The sequence below is a fragment of the Telopea speciosissima genome, chromosome 11, assembly GCF_018873765.1.
Source record: "Telopea speciosissima isolate NSW1024214 ecotype Mountain lineage chromosome 11, Tspe_v1, whole genome shotgun sequence".
In the NCBI taxonomy this organism is placed as follows: domain Eukaryota; kingdom Viridiplantae; phylum Streptophyta; class Magnoliopsida; order Proteales; family Proteaceae; genus Telopea; species Telopea speciosissima.
The window spans coordinates 7,756,864-7,776,080 of NC_057926.1; the positions used below are offsets into that span (position 1 = coordinate 7,756,864).

At 40.4% G+C, this 19,217-nt stretch overlaps 1 protein-coding gene across 1 annotated transcript; it reads right to left on the minus strand.

Moving 5' to 3' along the window:
• Positions 1–3,898: 3,898 nt before the first annotated feature.
• LOC122646037 (probable serine incorporator) lies at positions 3,899–17,904 on the minus strand. The gene is made up of 7 exons (XM_043839491.1): positions 17,861–17,904; positions 17,470–17,674; positions 13,437–13,676; positions 10,955–11,066; positions 10,689–10,863; positions 4,444–4,684; positions 3,899–4,355 (listed from the first exon to the last, which is right to left on the minus strand). Exons 2-7 carry the CDS (start codon positions 17,651–17,653, stop codon positions 4,066–4,068), a joined length of 1,242 nt encoding a protein of 413 aa, XP_043695426.1. The 5' UTR covers positions 17,654–17,674; positions 17,861–17,904; the 3' UTR covers positions 3,899–4,065.
• Between the last annotated feature and the right edge of the window lie 1,313 nt (positions 17,905–19,217).

The window sequence follows — 19,217 nt, forward strand, 5'->3', positions numbered from 1 at the left end:
TAAATGTGAAACTTTCGGCTCATATGAATCTAGCGCTCCTTGCAAAGAAAGGTTGGGAACTTCTAAAGGAGCATGACTCTCTTTGGTGCAGACTGATGAAGGATTGGTATTTTCCTAACTCTTCTTTCTTGCATGCTGATTGCCCATCATCCTCGTCCTGGGGTTGGAAGTCTATTTGTTCTTCTCGTGATCTTCTTCGTAAAGGTATTTTTTACCAAGTGGGCGATGGTAGGAACTTAATCCCTGGACTGATTATTGGATTCCCAATTGCCCCCCTCCTGAAGCTTCTTTTCCTCTTCCAATAAATGCTCCTCTACTTGTTGCTAGTCTTATCAATCCTAGATCTAAATCTTGGATCAGAGATCAGATTTTTCATTGGTGGCCTCCTGATATTGCCCTTCATATTTTATCCATCCCCATTCCCTCTACTCCTTCTCAAGATAAAATTGTTTGGGCAATTAAGGCTAGTGGTAAGTTTTCAGTTGCATTGGCATAGTGCATTGCTCTCAATGGTATTTGTAAGAACCATAACCAACATTGGCTTCAGATTTGACATCTCCCTACCATTCCAAAAGTTCAGCACTTGATTTGGAAAATAGTTCATCAAAAACTTCCTCTCTCTGATCTATTGAACAATGGAGGTTTTAACTTGAGTCCGCATTGCCACATTTGTCATCATATCTCTCTGAGTGCTAATCATTTCTTCTTGGTGTCCTATGGTTTGGCAAGTCTGGCAGCAATCGGATTATCTTATCACTTAAGAGATCAGTCCTTTGTTTCCAACATCATCAGAATTTTATCGAATTGGAACTCTCCGGATAGGGACACCACTCTTAAATTAGCTCTTTTTTGTAACATCATCTGGTTCGTTTGGACAGCTTATTGGGATGTGATCTTCAGGGGATAGGGCTTCAATTCAAGAGCGATTCTTCTCAGAGCTATTGCTGGTGCTAGAGAACAAAATCTCTCTTGTAGCTCCAGACGCAGTCGACAGGTAAGACTTGTGCGATGGCTGCCACCTGCTATGCATTATGTGAAGTTCAATGTCGATGGTTCAAGTCAAGGGAATCCGGGCAATGCAGGCATTGGGGGTATCTATAGATCAAACAACTCGTCATTCATTTGTTGCTTCTCTGACGGGATTGGTTGGAACTATGCATTGGTTGCAGAAGCATTGGCTGTTAAAAAGGCTCTTGAGACTACCATACACCTTCAAATCTCCAAATTGATTTTAGAAAGCGACAATCTCCTAATTATAAATATCTTAAGGGGTGCTTCTCAAACCATTCCATGGAGAATCTCTTCCATCATCTCAAACAGCCTTAATGTTGCTTCGGCCTTTGAAGACATTAGTTTTTCTCAAACCCTGAGGGAAGCCAATGCTGTCGCTGATTGCCTTGCAAGTCTTGGTGCTCGTTCTCAAGTTCCCCTATTCTCGCTGTTCTCTCCTCCTAGTTGTATTTTGCTTCCCTTGTATGCTGACTCTTGCGGGACTTTGTTCCCACGTTAATAAAGTCTTATGATAAAAAAAAAAAAGGAGGAGGAGAAGAAGAAGCAAAGCCAGTCGGCAGAGGAGGAAGGAGGGAGGGAACAAGGAAGGGGATGTTATAAATGGAATGAGAGCAGTAGGGGCAGGAGGGAGAGAGAGAGAGAGAGGGATGTTGCACCACCACAAGATACGTCCTTCTCTCTGCACCACCATGAAGATACCACCGTCATCAAAAAGGGCTAGAAGGCAAATGAAGGGGAGACTTACAAAGTGGGTGGGGGGTGCAGCTATGTTCAGAGTTGAAAGGGTGCAGTGGGTCGGGGTTGGGAATGTGGGAAGGGGCTGAAAGCTGGGGGTAGATAGCCAATGAATGAGGAAGTGGGGTGGGTGGAGGAAGGGGGAGTTGCAAGGGTGGGGTGGGTCGGGAAGGGGGAGTTTCAATGGGAGGGGAAGGGAAAGGGGTAGCTGCAGAGGGAGGATAGGGAGGAGGGGAGAGAAACAAAGACGGGCAGAGGGGGCAGGCCAGAAGACGATGTTGCAATGGGAGGGTGGAGGGGGCAGGGGAACTGGAGAGGGAGATAATTGAGGGTTGAATAATTATTGTAATTAATAATACCAATAGAGAGACAATAGAAGAGAAGGTGACGAAGGAGAGGCAACAAAATAAGTAATCGACGAGGATGGAACAGCAGCACAGGCGATAAGGAAGAGACTGGTGTAACCATTGACACTGTTGGAGACAGATTTATTTTTTCTTTTATCATTTTTATTAAGAATTTTTTTTTTGGGGTAAAAAACAGTTCTATTCAGATAAACGGTATGAGTTACAGAAGATTTGGATACAAAGTATCAAAGATCAAGGAATGGAATATGGCCAAAATGTCTCACATGCCATCGATACGAGCTTCCAAACTAAGGGATTGGTAACACAGCCAATAGATTCCCTAGAAACAACAAAGCTGTAAACAGCCAACAAGACAACATGATACATAAAAAATATCCTTGTGAGATGAATCAGATGAAAAAAACCACTACTGGAGTAGTAATAGCAAACAAAGCCATACCACTTTAATATCAGAGATCCTCCTTGGTTCCAACGATCCAAAATGACCCCGTGTAGCTTGAACAGGGCAAGGGATTGAGTTCGGCGTCGAGATTCTCTAGTCTTCTTTTCCGATGTTGATGTCGACTTCAGCTCTTGTGGTCAATGAACGTTGCTGGCTCCTCAGGCCCCTTATGATGGGGAGAGTTTAAAATCCATCGATGCGAGGAAGGTTCTTTAAGAATATGGATCACTGTCGGTTCAGCAAGCTTCCGACTCAAATTCACAAAACATTAGGTTGAAAAACGATGAGGAAGGGATGAACAGTGGTTTTTCAACAGAGCCCCCATGAACTGTTTCGTGCTTAAGCGGGTTGCCAATCTTGCACCATTACTAGTGGTATTGTTGGTGAAAAGTAAAGCTTGGCCATAAGGAGCAATGTTGGATTGAATAAGTGTGGTAACGGTAGGTGGGTGGGAGAGATTGTCCATAACTAATAGAAGAGTTTGAAATGGTGTAGTAACTGATGGGATATTTTGATATGGTATAATAATTGCTGGCGTGCTTGAAGGCCATTAGGACTGTCCGCGAGTTTCGAGGAGGAGCTGAAAAGGGGAACTGGTGACTACTGTTACAGTTTAAGGTAGGAGAGATGAGGTGGCTATGTGGGTAATGCCCATGAGTTTCTATAATCGTTGTTGGGGGTGGTAACAGTTGATAGTGAACATGAGCCCTATGCAAATTGTTGCATGGTTGAGTTGAGTACTACAGTTTCGGCTTCTTCAGCAATGGCAACCATGGCAGCACTATTCAAAATTGGATTCAAGAACTATGAGCCATGAAGGGAGATGAGAAAGTGTGGTTGCAATAGGCATGCCTTAAATAAACTCTCACTTAGCGACAAGAGAGAAGTAAAGAAAAACTCAGATCTCATTGCGGCTGCTCTTGCACTGAAGCTAACCACACACCACTCAGATCAATTGATCTCATAGTTGCTCGATCTAGCGTTGCTCGCAGAAAGGGAGTTAGAGACAGGATGAAGAAGAGGGCTTTATGTAAAGAAAACACACACTGGGGCGAAGATCATGCATAGGGGTGGAGAAGAACACACACTAGGGCAGAGGGACTACATCTTGAGAGATTCTGGTTACTGTTTATCCGAAAACTGATCCCAAGGATGACTTCCTTGCACTTCTGAGTGTTACTTGTTAATGATGTAATACTGATTCCTTTGCTGATTCATGACCGATCCAGATCCCGATTCCAATCTTTAAAACCCTATTTTAGATCCACAAACCAACCTTCCACACACACACACACATAGAGAGAGAGAGAGAGGACCCAGTACACCCACGGAACTCTTGGCACACACAACACATTGTTTTCTTATTAACAGTCAACTGTTCCGCAACTTAGCCTCTCCAAACAAGGAGATGGTCTGTGAAGCTACAAAGCCGCATATGGAACAGACTTACTCACACATGTACAAAGGTGAAGATCATATACCACATAAGTTTGGAGGATTAAAAGTCATTCAGAACTCCCTCTCTGGGAACAAAAGAGGGGCAACTAGAGACCAGATGTACAAAGCTGCAGTGGCCCACCCTGTTACAATCCGGACCCACACAGATGGCCACCCAACATCAACCAGCTTTCCACTTCCCCCAACTGAAGTTGACCAACCTGTTAAAAGCATTGCCGAGTACATGCTAGCGAGAGAAAAGATGATATGGAAGAAAGCATATGAATACTTGACTGGCCTAGCAGCTTCATCCTTCTTCTCATCTGGTTCATCAACCTTGTTCAACGGAAGCAACGGCTTGTCTGCTCGTTCACAAGGGTACCATAATGTGAGGGTCCAGGAGTAAAAGATAAAATTAGACCGTTCTAACAATCTGTTATAAGTACTGACCTGCATCGGGTGAGCTTGATTCTGCAAGGAAGGTTGTGGATGATCCAGCACGAACAGCAGAGTAAACAACTGAGAGAACTGTGGTGAGAAGTCCAAAGGCAAGTGTTCCTGTTGGGGAAGCTTTGGAATCTCTGTGAAGGCCATTGCACTCATAGTCCCTGGGTTCACTGTTAAGTCCGTTGTAGCAAAGGTATGTGCAGTAAAGAGAGATAACTGAAGCAGGTAAAATGCTGCCACCCACCTGTTTGTGAGATCAATGAAAACTGTGAAACAGGAATATACAATAGTAACCTACTATGATTTGACTACGGATACACATGCATCAGTCAGTATATGCATGCATTATGTCCCAAGTCCATGCATCCACATAACTGAAGAGGAGAAAGGTAAGTCATCCAAGGAAGAAAAAAGAAAAGGGACTATGGAAGATACACAACATTATAGAAAAGTAGTTTTCTGTTTGGGAGTGTGGCCTGCGCCAGCACTCCCATGTGTCTATCTATTCGCTCCTCAAAACAAGGGGTAGATGTGTCGTTTCATATGAGGAGAGAGATAGACTCATGGGAGTGCTGGCGTAGGCCACACTCCCGGACAGAATTCTTTTTCCCTTGTAGAAAATATTTAATCCTTCTATATTAATGGTATGGCTAGGGGTTCAACTTGAAGCATTCCTGTAATTGTCATCTAAAATATGCATTCTGTAAGATGCCAGGTGCCTGCCCTCAGCAGTGGAATAAGGCCAATGTAACTGAAATTGGATGGAGAGATTAGGCATCCAGGCGTCACTGAATTGAACTAAGTTTTAAAAATTCTCTCTTGGAAACTCAAAGTTTGCTGATACCTAAAGGAATTTCAGAATAGGTATAGTCTGGCTCTGTATTTTCTGGTTAAAAGACTGCAAGGAAAAAGGATACATATTCATTTAATGCTTCTGTTACAATCCCTCTTATACCCCAGACTGAAGTTAATAGTAAGTTTCTCAGTGGCATTACAAATATCCAAAAGGTTCATTCCATAAGCACACAGAGAACAACACATCATGGTGATGCACCTCCAAGAAAGAAGGAAGATGAAGAAGAAGAAGAAGAAGAAGAAGCCCTGAACTTAGGGTTTGAATAGGGAGCCGTAGGTTAGGATTTATTATTTTCCATACTTAGTTTATTTTCTTGTTTTTAGATTGAACCGGTTTAGAATTGGTTGCATCCAATTGGTTCAATGGGTCTAATTTAAGTGAAGTGTTCCTATTGGTTAATAGGTTCTTATATCCTATTGGCTAATATGGAATCTACTTTAAATTAGTTGTTTTTAAGTTAAATTCTTTTATTTTAAGTTAGTAGGGGTAGTTAGGACAATTTACTGTTTTAAAGTAATTAAATTAGATTAGATCTCTCCCTTCCACGATTTTAGAAGGAAGAGACATTAAGTTGTAGTAGGAATTGGCCTTTGGCCTTTTATTATAAATAGAGTGGATCGTGAGAGGCTCCCCCACATTGAGATTTGAATTTAAAAAAGACAATTCGTGGCTGCTTGCTGCTGCTCCTTGCTCCCTTGTGAGTGTATGCATCCTTGTGGGTTTATCAAGGTGGAAGGGTGGGTGGATTCCTGCGACTCTTTACGTCGAGACGGCTGGGAGGATCTCTCTTCGAAGGTGGTTTCATCCTTCAACGATTCAAATTACTGCCGGTGGATTCCAGTGTGAGTTTGGATTTTTAAATTTCTGTTTTAGCTTCCTTTCCCTTCCCATTCGATCCCCTTTAATTTTCTATTTTAATCTCATAAACCCTAGTACTCTAAATTCTGTCCAGCCATATCCTATCATCAAAATCCCTTCAAAATTCAGACATAGCATCCTTATCCCAACCCTTTCATTCGATCCAGCTTTGGGCTTGATCAGACCTGTCCAACCCTAAAATTCCTCTACTCCATTAAACCCTAAAAAAACCCTAAATTTCTGTTTAGACATATTCAGCCATCAGAAAACCTCCCTACTGCAGCCGAACCTTCCCCCTAGCCCTTCTAATACTCGACCTCAGCCCCAGCCCATAACTCCAACTCAAAACCCTAGCTTTAGTGATTTTCCTAATTATAAAACTCGAAACCCTAACCCTAAATCTACAGAATTTTAAAACCTAACCAAATCCTGTTTTTTTTATATCATAATAGTCCCCTAAACCTGCGTATTAAAACCATATAAGACCCATTCCCAAATTCCCATCCTAAACCCTAGAATTAACTTAAAACCTAGGCTGTCCATGTGAACCAACTGCCCCTTTTTGCTATTTATTCTGTTATCTGGCTCCTAGTAGGTCTCCTACCTATCTAGGACTACATTATTTGGTATCAGAGCCATGGATGACATGGCAACCCGGTGCTGCCACAACCACCCGACCCTATGGCAGCAATGTTAGCGATGTTTCAGAAATTTACTGCTGATCAGAAGGTTACAACTGATGCAATCATGACTAGATTGCAACACTTGGAAGGACAGAGAATCCCTCCTAACAAGGACAGCAATGTACCCATAGAAGAAGACAGGTACCAACTCCATTCAGTGGTACAGAGACTACCTGACAGAGATGGGAGCCCCAGAGATGACTACAGGGGTTATAGAGGTGGACACATAGGTCACAAGGACAGATTCAGAGCTAACCGAGATGACAGGGATGATAGAGATCATTACAGAGATCATCGGGACAGACCTAGATATGCCCGTGAACCTTCTCGGGAACACAAAGATCACCACCGAGGCTACAGAGACAGAGATAGAGAAGACCGGGACAGAGACAGAGGTCGGCAGCCTACTTTTGAAGAGTATATGAGGTCCTACTTCACTGGAGACCAGGGTACTAATCGGCGCTATACAGGCAACCAAAAGGTGAAGCTTGAGCTGAAAGAATTCGATAGTAACTCTGACCCCCAGGTATTTTATGATTGGCTTGCTGCAATAGAAGATTATTTCGACTTGTATGATCTATCTGAAGAAGGGAAAATGAAGTTAGTCCGTGCTAAACTTATTGGACCTGCACGTGAGTGGTGGAGAACTGCTGAAAGAGAGATGGACTTTAATGGTACTGCACCCCGCACTTGGGAAGACATGAAATATGACTTGAGCAAGCAATATTTACCAAGGCACTTCAGGTCTCAGTTGCAGGATAAATTCCACTCCCTCCGCCAAGGAACCATGACTGTAACTGAGTACATGAGGCAATTCAATGCTCTTTCCTCTCGCACTGGCATTAGGGAGGAGGGCATCCATATGCTTTCCAGGTTCAGGCTGGGTCTGTCAAGTGAGATTAACAGGACAATTGGGGTAGTTGACGTTGCAGACGTTCGAGATTGTTTTGAGAAGGCCTTGAAAGCAGAGGAGTTATTAGCTTCAAGTAAACAGCCGGGGTCTACCTCCAAGCCGGCCTACATCAACAATAGCACCTCAAAACAAGGTTCCTCCATGGGCAACATCTCTCGCCTGCTGTTCCCCCATGTGTGGATGATAAGGGCAAAGCTCCTATGGGCCGAAATGACCCCTTTACTTGTTATTACTGTCAAGACAAGGGACATATTGCTAGGGACTGCCCACACATGAAGAAGCCTCTCAACGTGGCTGAAAAAGAAGAAGTTCAAGGTGAAGATGAAGACCAAGGCGGCATCCACATTCATGCACTCCCCCCTGATGATGATGAACATTATTTTGATGATGAAGATTTACAAGGTGTTCATATGGTACTTCAAGAGGCTGCTGCCCAGCCAGAATTCCAGCCTTCTTCATCCGTCAAAGAGCTGCTGTCCGCATACAAACTTGAACCATCCGCTGAAGATGAACTCAAGAACTTCGATCCTGACTTGGAAGACCATTCTGTGATCTCCAGCCATTCATCGAGGATGAATGTTTTCAAGACGGGGAGGGTTGATGCAGCTCCAAGAAGGAAGAAGAAGAAGAAGAAGAAGAAGCAGAAAAAGCCCTGAACTTAGGGTTTGAATAGGGAGCCGTAGGTTAGGATTTATTATTTTCCATACTTAGTTTATTTTCTTGTTTTTAGATTGAACCGGTTTAGAATTGGTTGCATCCAATTGGTTCAATGAGTCTAATTTAAGTGAAGTGTTCCTATTGGCTAATAGGTTCTTATCTCCTATTGGCTAATATGGAATCTACTTTAAATTAGTTGTTTTTAAGTTAGATTCTTTTATTTTAAGTTAGTAGGGGTAGTTAGGACAATTTACTGTTTTAAAGTAATTAAATTAGATTAGATCTCTCCCTTCCACGATTTTAGAAGGAAGAGACATTAAGTTGTAGTAGGAATTGGCCTTTGGCCTTTTATTATAAATAAAGTGGATCGTGGGAGGCTCCCCCACATTGAGATTTGAATTTAAAAAAGACAGAATTCGTGGCTGCTTGCTGCTGCTCCTTGCTCCCTTGTGAGTGTATGCATCCTTGTGGGTTTATCAAGGTGGAAGGGTGGGTGGATTCCTGCGACTCTTTACGCCGTGACGGCTAGGAGGATCTCTCTTCGAAGGTGGTTTCATCCTTCAACGATTCAAGCTACTACCAGTGGATTCCAGTGTGAATTTGGATTTTTAAATTTCTGTTTTAGCTTCCTTTCCCTTCCCATTCGATCCCCTTTAATTTTCTGTTTTAAGCTCATAATCCCTAGTATTCTAAATTCTGTCCAGCCATATCCTATCATCAAAATCCCTTCAAAATTCAGACATAGCATCCTTATCCCAACCCTTTCATTCGATCCAGCTTTGGGCTTGATCAGACCTGTCCAACCCTAAAATTCCTATTCTCCATTAAACCCTAAAAAAAACCCTAAATTTCTGTTTAGACATATTCAGCCATTAGAAAACCTCCCTACTGCAGCCGAACCTTCCCCCTAGCCCCTCTAATACTCGACCTCAGCCCCAGCCCATAACTCCAACTCTAAACCCTAGCTTTAGTGATTTTCCTAATTCTAAAACCCGAAACCCTAACCCTAAATCTGCAGAATTTTAAAACATAACCAAATCCTGTTTTTTTTATATCATAATAGTCCCCTAAACCTGCCTATTAAAACCATATAAGACCCATTCCCAAATGCCCATCCTATACCCTAGAATTAACCTAAAACCTAGGCTGTCCATGTGAACCAGCAGCCCCTTTTTGCTATTTATTCTGTTATCTGGCTCCTAGTAGGTCTCCTACCTATCTAGGACTACATTACATGGACAGTACACCAGGATTAGTCATTGCTTAAGATTTTCTTACAGTCTTGCATAATTATACAAAGAGAGAGCAACCTTAGAAAGGACTTATCTTCCCTTAAGCTCATCGAATTTTCACCAATTGTTGTTTATTCTTATCTATCAAAAAGGGCCATTATCCAGTGCAAGGTCCTGGGAGGGGTGGGTTTGGAGACAATCCTAACCTTCAGCCATTTTTTGGTCAAAGTGGCCGCTTTCAAGACTCGAACCCAGGCATTTGCCCTGGCAGTCCAAACGTTTTACCATTGCTCCAAGCAATTACCGCTTTTCTTGTCTACCACAAGTTATAACTATTCATTGGGAAAAGGAAAGGCAACCGGTGCATGTACCTGCGCCCAGGCACAGCCGTGCGCAAAATGAATGGTGCACCCCTGATCCTTTCCGCCTTTCCAAGGGGGTGCACCAGTCATTTCGCACACGGCTGTGCCTGGGCGCAGGTACACACCACGCTGCAGCACCGGTTAGCATTCTGTCTCCCTTATTCATTATTCCTTAAAATTGAAGAAAAAGAGCAGAGGTAAAATGTAACATGTCGACAAGATTTTCCTTCATCAACCAATGGAACAATGGGGCATTACTGAAAACACATGCACACACAATGGTAGCATATTGTAGTATTATAATTAAGTTAATATGCTGTTAAATTGCATTGCCACATCAGTATCAAATACTTAGAACAATAGATATAAGTGAATGATCTGTTCTATCCATTTTTATAAATGTTTGACACTGATCAAGCGATAAGGGTCATCAGCATGGTATGCATTTTGGGCAGTTTCATTTTCCATTGGTAATCTATAGACCCATGTTTTCCATGCATGTTGCATCCACATCAAGAGATGAGTTCCCTATTATCTACTCTTCACAATTACATTTTCCAATACCACACAAGTATGTAAGATAACTGAAATGACAATGAGGTTGCGATCATGCAGTCATGAGAACACAAGGTTAAGAACTTAGAAAAAGGATGAAACCAATCCAAATACCATAAAAAGACAACATACCGCAGGATGCAGTACGACAATTGCAAAGACAAATGCCAAAATCAGAGTCATGACAATAAAGAAGGTGTTCAGTTCACAATCATGTCCTGATGGAGTGAACCAATGAAAGAGCAGCCCTGAGAAGGAGAATGTTGCCACATAACATGCAAGTGAAACAACAAACAATGCAATGTACCTGTATCCATTAAACACAAATATGAAAATAAAGAAAGATCAAAAGGTAGAGACAACAGGTATTAAAAGAATGTGAAATAGAGAATACATACCAGAACTGCTCATTCTTTCTAACCCATCTGTCATTCCATTCATGAACAAAATCCAATAAGAGGACAACTTGAACAAGAAGAAACAATCCTGAGCCAAATCTTGATATTGTCTCTGCATTTTAAACTTTAACTGTCAGATCAAGTGCAAGAATCATATTAAGAAAAAAAAAATCTACACTAAAATAGGGTTCGGTGCTTATTCAATGACACATGCCTCCCTCCAATGTCTGGGTGACATTTTTGTGCCTATGACCCAGATGCATTGCCGGGGGGGGGGGGGGGGGAGGATGATGTGGGATTTGCTTTCCCACTTATTATGTGGTCATTTTTCTGCCAATTATGTCTTATCCTGTGGCTATACAGAGGTTTGAAAAGGTTACAATAATAAATTTGAAATAAAAAAGGTCTAATGGTTAAAACTAAATGTGAAAAGCCAGTATATGGTGGACCATACAAAATTTGATAAGAAGAAGATACCTAATCTATCTGGCCATCAGATTGGCCACATCATCCTTCCACATGGCTCAGAATAATTACCCCTATAGACATGCCTTCTATAATATTATATTTTTCTTAATATTTTTGTGATAGTGTTCCGAATAGGCAAATACAGTGTTTCTATTCTTGGGTGGAATGAAGAGAGTTGTTACTTGCACACAAGTAGAAGTCACTAAAGAACATCCAAAAAAAAAGCAAAAAAAAAAAAACTAAACAAAAACAAAACCACAAATCATTCATAGAATATCAATCCCCCCACCATGTGGTGGTTATGATGGGGGAGTTGTTTTCTTAATGACCCTAATATCTGCCATATAGCACTATAGCAGCTTAGCTGGAGTTCAAATTTTCAGGACAAATCAATTTCACCAATGTCTTAAATTTCGATCGAAATGTATCAGTTTCCCTGGACCCTGAAATGATATTATATGGAAAGTACAAAGAATAAAATATTTTGTAAAAAATAAGTAAAACGAAATCATCTACAAATTGAAATTTCGGTCAAAATGATCGAAAAATTTCATTCCCGCATATAAACTACCGAATTTTGATTAGTCAGGATGGTCGAAATTGAGGAAATGAATCAAAATGATTGAAATTAGGAAATTGAGTCGAAATTGCTATAATGCTTCAAAATTTTCAAGAGCTTACAAGCCTTAGGAAATTCAAACCTCTAGCAAACTCATCTAAGCTCCCACGACAAAATTCGAAGGAGATTCAAGGATCTTAGCACACATTTTCAAGAAAGAGACAAGTCTATAAAAGTTATCATCTTGGTTCAACTTTTTTTGCTAGATTCGTTTAATGTTTGAATGTTTACATGAGATTCACATCATACCATGAAAATTTGTTCGAGTTTTGCAAGATTGAAACACCTTTGCTTCAATTTTGAAACCCCAACTTTCTTTAAACTAAGGGACATTATAACTTACAAAATGTCAATATTTTAATTAAGTGCACAACTTATATAGGTGAAAAGACATGATTCTTACGCTATACACTACCAAAATAGGGTGCAAAACCAAACTTTACTTTATTTTTTTTTTTAATATCTAATATTTCATAAATGTGTATTTATTATTAAAAAAGCTTCTCCAAGTTTCATTGTAAATTTCTAAAGTATTTCCCTTCATTTCCTAAATTTTGACCAGATTTCGACCATTTCAGGGAAATATTTTAATTTCGATCGGGGTTGAAATGGCCTATAGTCCTATACTGTCAAAATTCCAAACCTTGTATAACACTAGCCACTAATGCAGTAAGTTTCAGGCTGAACACATTTCTTCATGTGGAAGTAAAACTGTACAAGGCTAAAAAAACCCAATGGATGAAAACAAGGGGTTTATGAAAATACATGGGTGCCAAACGGTTAAGGTGGGCGATGGAGTTTGACATAAGGAAAACCCAAAGGGTACAATAGTTAGATTAGCCATATTCTCCCTTCATATGGCTCAATTGGGTGGAAAGTCAAGGAGAAAAGCTTCCTTGTCATGCTGCCCAGAACATCTTTCCTGTACATATATACTTAGTGCATGTTTAGGAGAGCTTCTGGGGCCACTTCTGAGAAGCCAGATTATGGAGTGTATAAGGATTCGAAAACGTGTGGCCAATCAAAATATGATGATTGGAATCTTTACCACATAAGCCTGAGAAGCCACCCCCCCAGGCTTCTGGGCTTCTAGCGCTTCAGGCATTAAAGATTCCAAATGTTTTAATTTGGTTGGGCACACTTTTTAAACTTGAGAAGCTGGCTCCTGGAAGCATAGAAGCTGAAGCCCAATAAGCTTAGCCAATATGCACTTAACAATCACAGTTTAAAAACCTGATACCATTGAACCAGAAAGGCTTTTTCTGGCTTTGGGCATTTCAACTGAACCAAAAAGAGGCTGCTCCTGGCTGAATCTGGTTCAAACAGCTGGTCCAGTTCTCAAAACTATGTCAACAGTTGTCCATTAATCCCAAACTCTAAAAGAAAACTGCTTACCATAGAAGCTGACGATCCCATTTGGAAGGAAAAACATTAAAATTATCGACAGACACCAGCTAACAATCTTCAACATCCATCCACCATGGTGCAATTGGTCCCGAGGATCCTTCTGATTCTTGACTCCAATCATTATAATAGCAAAGGTGGTGAAGAATAGGAAGTTTCCCAAGCTCACACGCAGTACCGCATCTGTTTCAAACCACTCCCTATCAGGAGTTTGGTGGAAATGATTAATCCCTGCAAAGAGACATAGACGATCATCATAAGATTAGTTTCGTGAATTATGAACTCGGACATAATTTTAAAAACTAAGGGCCATATATTTGTAGTAACATTGTCCAGAGCTCAGCCATTTCTGGATGATTACTAGTTATGTAACTAGGATTCAACCTGGAACAGTACAATACCCCACCCAATTAGGCACATTCTAATACTATTCAACCAAGAAAAAGTATTTACATCGCAGAAGAACTCAAAAGGAGGAAATTCAAACATGTTACACATCTTAATTATGGACAAATCCACAACGTAATGCAGATTAGTCGTATAACTGTATGAACATGTAAAATCCCTAAGTCTTAACCCAATTGATTGAACGTTTGCTAAACACAAGGATTAAACAAGTAATGTAGTCCTAGAATAGGAATTAATCCCACTAGGAACCAAGTAGAACCAAGCTTAGGGTAAGCCTGCTGATTAGGGGCTGTTTTAGGGCAAAATTAGGGTTTAGGATGGGAATTTGGGAATGGGGTTTATAGGGTTTTAATCTGCAGGTTTAGAGGGTCATTACGGTATAAAAATATCTGGATTTGAACAAGTTTTAATTTCCTGCAGAAATTAGGGTTAGGTTTCAGGTTTTGTAAATAAGGTAAACAACTAAAATTATGGTTTCAAGTAGGATTTAGGGGTAGGGGTTAAGGTCGACTGTTAGAGGGGCTAGGGGGAAGATTCGGTTGCAATATGGAAGGTTTCTGATGGCTGAATGTGTCCCAGCAGAAAATTAGGGTTTTCAGGGTTCAATGGAGAAGAGGGATCTTAGGGTTTGGCTGGACAGAATGGGCAGCAGCTAGGGTCAAGTGGAGATGGTGATGAGGGGAAGTTATGGTCCAAGTCTGATCAGATTCCAATGGAGGAGCAGATCTGAATCAGAGTTTAGAGTCTTCTAGGGTTTATGAAAATAGGACAGAAGAGAAAAGGAATTGATTGGGGAAGGGAAGAAAGGGTAAACAGAAAATAATAAATTCAAACTCACTCTCGAATCCTCTAACAGCAGTTTGAATGGTTGAAGGATGAAGCCACCTTCGAAGAAAGATCCTCCCAGCCGTCCCGGCGTAAAGAGTCGCAGGATTCCACCCACCCTTCCACCTTGATAGAACCACAAGGATGCATAAACTCTTGAGAGCAAGGAGCAGCAGCAGTAACCAGCCACGAAATCAGTGTTTTAATTCAAATCTATTGTGGGGGAGCCTCCCACGATATTCTTATTTATAATAAAAGCCTAAGGCCAAATCCTATTACAACTTAAAGGCCTCTCCTTCACAAAATCGTGGAAGGGAGAGGTTTAAATCTAATTGGACTAATTTAAAACTTAAAATGTCCTAACTACCCCTACTTAACTTAAATTAAAAGACTCTAACTTAAAACAATTAATTTAAAAGAAGATTCCCCATTAGCCAAGAGGATATAAGAACCTATTAGCCAATAGGTGCTCTTTACTTAAATTAAACCCATTGGACCCATTGAACCAATCAGATGCAACCAATTTCAACCCAGTTCAATCTAAAAAACATAAAAATAAACTAAGTATGAAAATATAACTCCTAACCTACGGCTCCCTATTCAAACCCTAAGTTCAGGGTTTCTTTTTCTTCTTCTTCCTTCTTGGAGCTGCATCAACAAGAGTATCCTCAAAATCTATACTTAAGGGAGATGGCACTAGAACGATCTTCTTCAATTAAGTTAGCATGATTAACATTTTATATACTATGATAATAACTCTGTTCATCTGAAGGAAATAGCTTCCAAGCCTCGGAAAGATTGTCAGTAAAGATGTATAAGAGCAAATAACTTTAAACCATAATGGATAATTTTTTTTCATCTAATAAAGCCGTTTTCTCTTTCTCTTTTCTCAGTTTTTTTCTCAAACAAATTAAGCTCGTCCTTTGGAAAGTTATGCCAGATTTCCTGTATAGAAATTACAATTCAGGATCACATGATTGGGTTATTGAAACCCATCTGAGAAGCAAAAAACTAATGAATCATACTATGAAATTATGAGAGGGTTATTGAAACCCACTTGAGACAAGAAACTACAATTAAGGAGAACCAATTTGCTTTTATGCCAAGAAGATCTACGACAAAAGCTATTTACCTAGGAGACTCATGGAAAGATTTAGACATTGCAAGAAGGATCTCCATATTCTCTTCTTTATAGACCTAGAAAAAACTTATAACAAAATTCCTAAAGAGTTAATCTTAGAGAAGAGAAGTGTTTCAAGTAAATATGTGGACATAATAGAAGATATATATGATGGTGTGGTGACTAGTGTAAGAACTGTGGTGGGTCAAGGTAGTGAATTCCCAATTACAATTGGATTACATCAAGGATCAGCTTAAAGCCCTTATTTGTTTGCGCTTATCATAAATGATTTAACCAGAGTCAGATAAGGTTCCTTGGTCTATGCTTTTTGCTGATGATATTGTTTTGGTGGATGAGACAAAAGCAAGGACTAACGCATGGAGATCTCCCTTGGAATCAAAAAGTTTTAAGATAAGTAGAACAAAGATGGAGTATATGGCATGTAACTTTAGTTACACTTGGGTGAATAATGAGGTGGAGAAAATTTATGAAACGGAGATTCCGCGAAATGGTTATTTTAGGTATCTGGATTCAATCATAAATAAACAAGGTGATATAGAGGATGATTCGCAAAGAATTAAAATAGGATGGATGACGTGGAGAAGTGCGTCCGGAGTGTTGTGTGATCGACGTATTCTTTTAAAACTTAAAGGAAAATTTAATAAACAGTCATATGACTGGCTATAATGTATGATGCAGAATGTTAGGAAGTTAAGAAGCATAATGTAGATAAACTCAGTATAGCGGAGATGAGGATGTTGAGATGTATGCATGGCAAAACTAGGAAGGATAAAGTAAGGAATGATCATATTAGGGCTGATGTGGGAGTAATTCTGATACATGATAAGCTACGAGAAAGTCGCTTAAGGTGGCATGGCCATGTTCAACGGAGGCCTTTGGATGCTCTAGTACGAAGGAGTGATTTGATTTGGATTGAAGGAACTAAAAGAATTAGAGGTAGACCTAAAATGATCCTAGGAGAAGTGAGGAAAGACATGCATAGCTTAGGCCTTATATCAAGTATGACCTCGAATAGAGCTGATTGGAGGGCAAGGATCCATGTAACCGAGCCCATTTAGTTGGGATAAGGATGATTTGTTGTTGTTGTATGATTGTATATACTTAGAAGGGACCCGCTTTTCTTACACAAATATTAAAGGAATCCTTTACAGACACCTAGATCTGCCACATGGCACATTAGATCATGCTGAAACTTTTTGGACAGTAGACCCCAAGGTCCTCTCCTTAAATGCGAAATTTCAGACCAATACGAGTTTTCCAAGTGGCAAAACAGGGTATTGAAGAAGTCTGTCACTAGCAAGAGGGTGCACCGAATAACAGTGGGGATGCATGGATGAGGGTATGGCATTAGATGGGAGGGTATATGATTGAATTTTGAGGATATAATTTGACACATATACACACTATTCTTTAGCAGCCGTGGTTTACAAAAAAAACAAAAGAAAAACAAAACTTGTTTAATAGAACACAAGAACTTCTGGGTCTGGGAAAGATTCAATGGATGTCTGTTACAGCCAATAAAGTTTTTTTTTTTAATTCTCAAACACAATAAGCTCGTCTCTACTATAACTTGTGCCAGATTTCTATTAAGAAATTAAATTACAATTCCAGGACACTTGAAGAGGCAAAGACAAAGTCGGGGAGACTCACAAGGAATCTTCTCCATAAGCGGGGCAGCAGCTTCTCTGAGAATCCATGAGACAATCAAAGAAAAAGCGAAGAGACCACAATACGCAATCCGAGCGGAGCGTCGTCCAATCTCAGACACCACTGACCGGCATGCCTCGCAAGCGCAGGCTGCGCAGCACGAGGCAAGGCAAGAAGCGGCAAACATCTTCCTCTTATCAACTACTCACTGCTCAAAAACCCAAACAACAAATCCATAACACAAAAGGAAAACCTCATTAAAATCAAAATGATAACAAGCAGAGACAGTTCGAAATAATTAAACAATCCAAATTTAAAATCTCAATTCGATTCTCCTTCACTACATAGAAAATAAGCAAACAGAAAGAGAGAGAGACGAATTGATTCTTGATACCTTCCGATCAGAATTCAGAAACCGAAGAACAGAAAAGAATCCCTTGTAAAGTAGTTGAAGGAGAAAGAGCAACGGAAGAGCTTTCAGCTTAATACGCAAGATTAAGATTAATGGAAGCGTTTCTTGTGGACCGTTTGATTAGAATAATTTTTGTTTATTTTAAACGAGGGGACCCCACAAGTGATGTGAATGGGTTCAACTAAAAATTCACGCCTCGCTTTTGCGGTGATACATGAGTCACCCAATCACACCAATCGGACGTTGATAATAATCATCTGTTAAAGTCAACTTATTTCTATGATGGATTCTAACTCCCACTCGGTAATAGGTTTGTTTGTTCTCTCATCTTCTTACTTATGTAATTTCAAATGTGTCTCAATTTCATTAAATGGAGAACAAAAAATTTTTTTTTGGGGTGGGAGTGGGGTTTGAAATGGTGACCTAGAGTAGGATGGCTCAAATGAGGCATTTTGCATGCAAAATGCGTGGGTTATTTCTTTTTTTGGGGTCAAAGATAGAAATTTTATTAAAAGAAATCGGCAGCACAGAAACTCTGGCCGACTGAAAGATGTAGTAGGATGGGGGGTGGCTGAGACCACCAAAAACAAACTAAACCTAGAAGCTCCTTTAGCAACCATATAGTTTTCTTTGGCCATTATTATATGCAAAATCGGGGAGACAAGACATGCTAAACCGCCAGACTGTTACGTGCCTAATGGGGCCCGGTCTAATGTATGAGCACTAGATTGGATCAGTCTAGTATGCGATACGTTAAAGGGCTTGATTTAATGTGCTCCATCAGCTCTGGAGCTTTTGGCGTATCGGTCAAGTACCTAACACTGACCAAGTCTGCGACAGCCGTGGTAGATTAGATGGGACTTAGATTTTGTGGACAAGTAGATCCCTAGGTCCTCTGGTCCCTAGATTACTTGTGATGCGAGTTGGATTGCAGGGACTAATGAAGGAGGTCTTGGTTATGTTGTTCGTGACCATGATGTCAATCTTCTAATTGCCTTGTCATGTCCAACTATTTTCTTCAATCCAGCAATAAGTGAGGTCACGACGATAAAATCAGCCCTATTGGACAATCTCTAAACGCTTCGACAATCTAATTGTGGAATTGGATATCAAGGTTGTAGTAACCTATATGCAACAGTCTTCTGCAAATTCCCTTTTAGAGATAAGATCTATCCTTAAGGGTGACATGTACTTGCATGTACTTTCCAGTTTGTTCCAAGCGAGGTTAACAGCTTGACTGACTCTGTGGCTAGGAGGGCCCTGTCGGTGACATGTATGACAGTTTGACCCAATTTTGATCCGTGGTTGCAGGAGACGTGTCTGCTCATACCATAAGCTT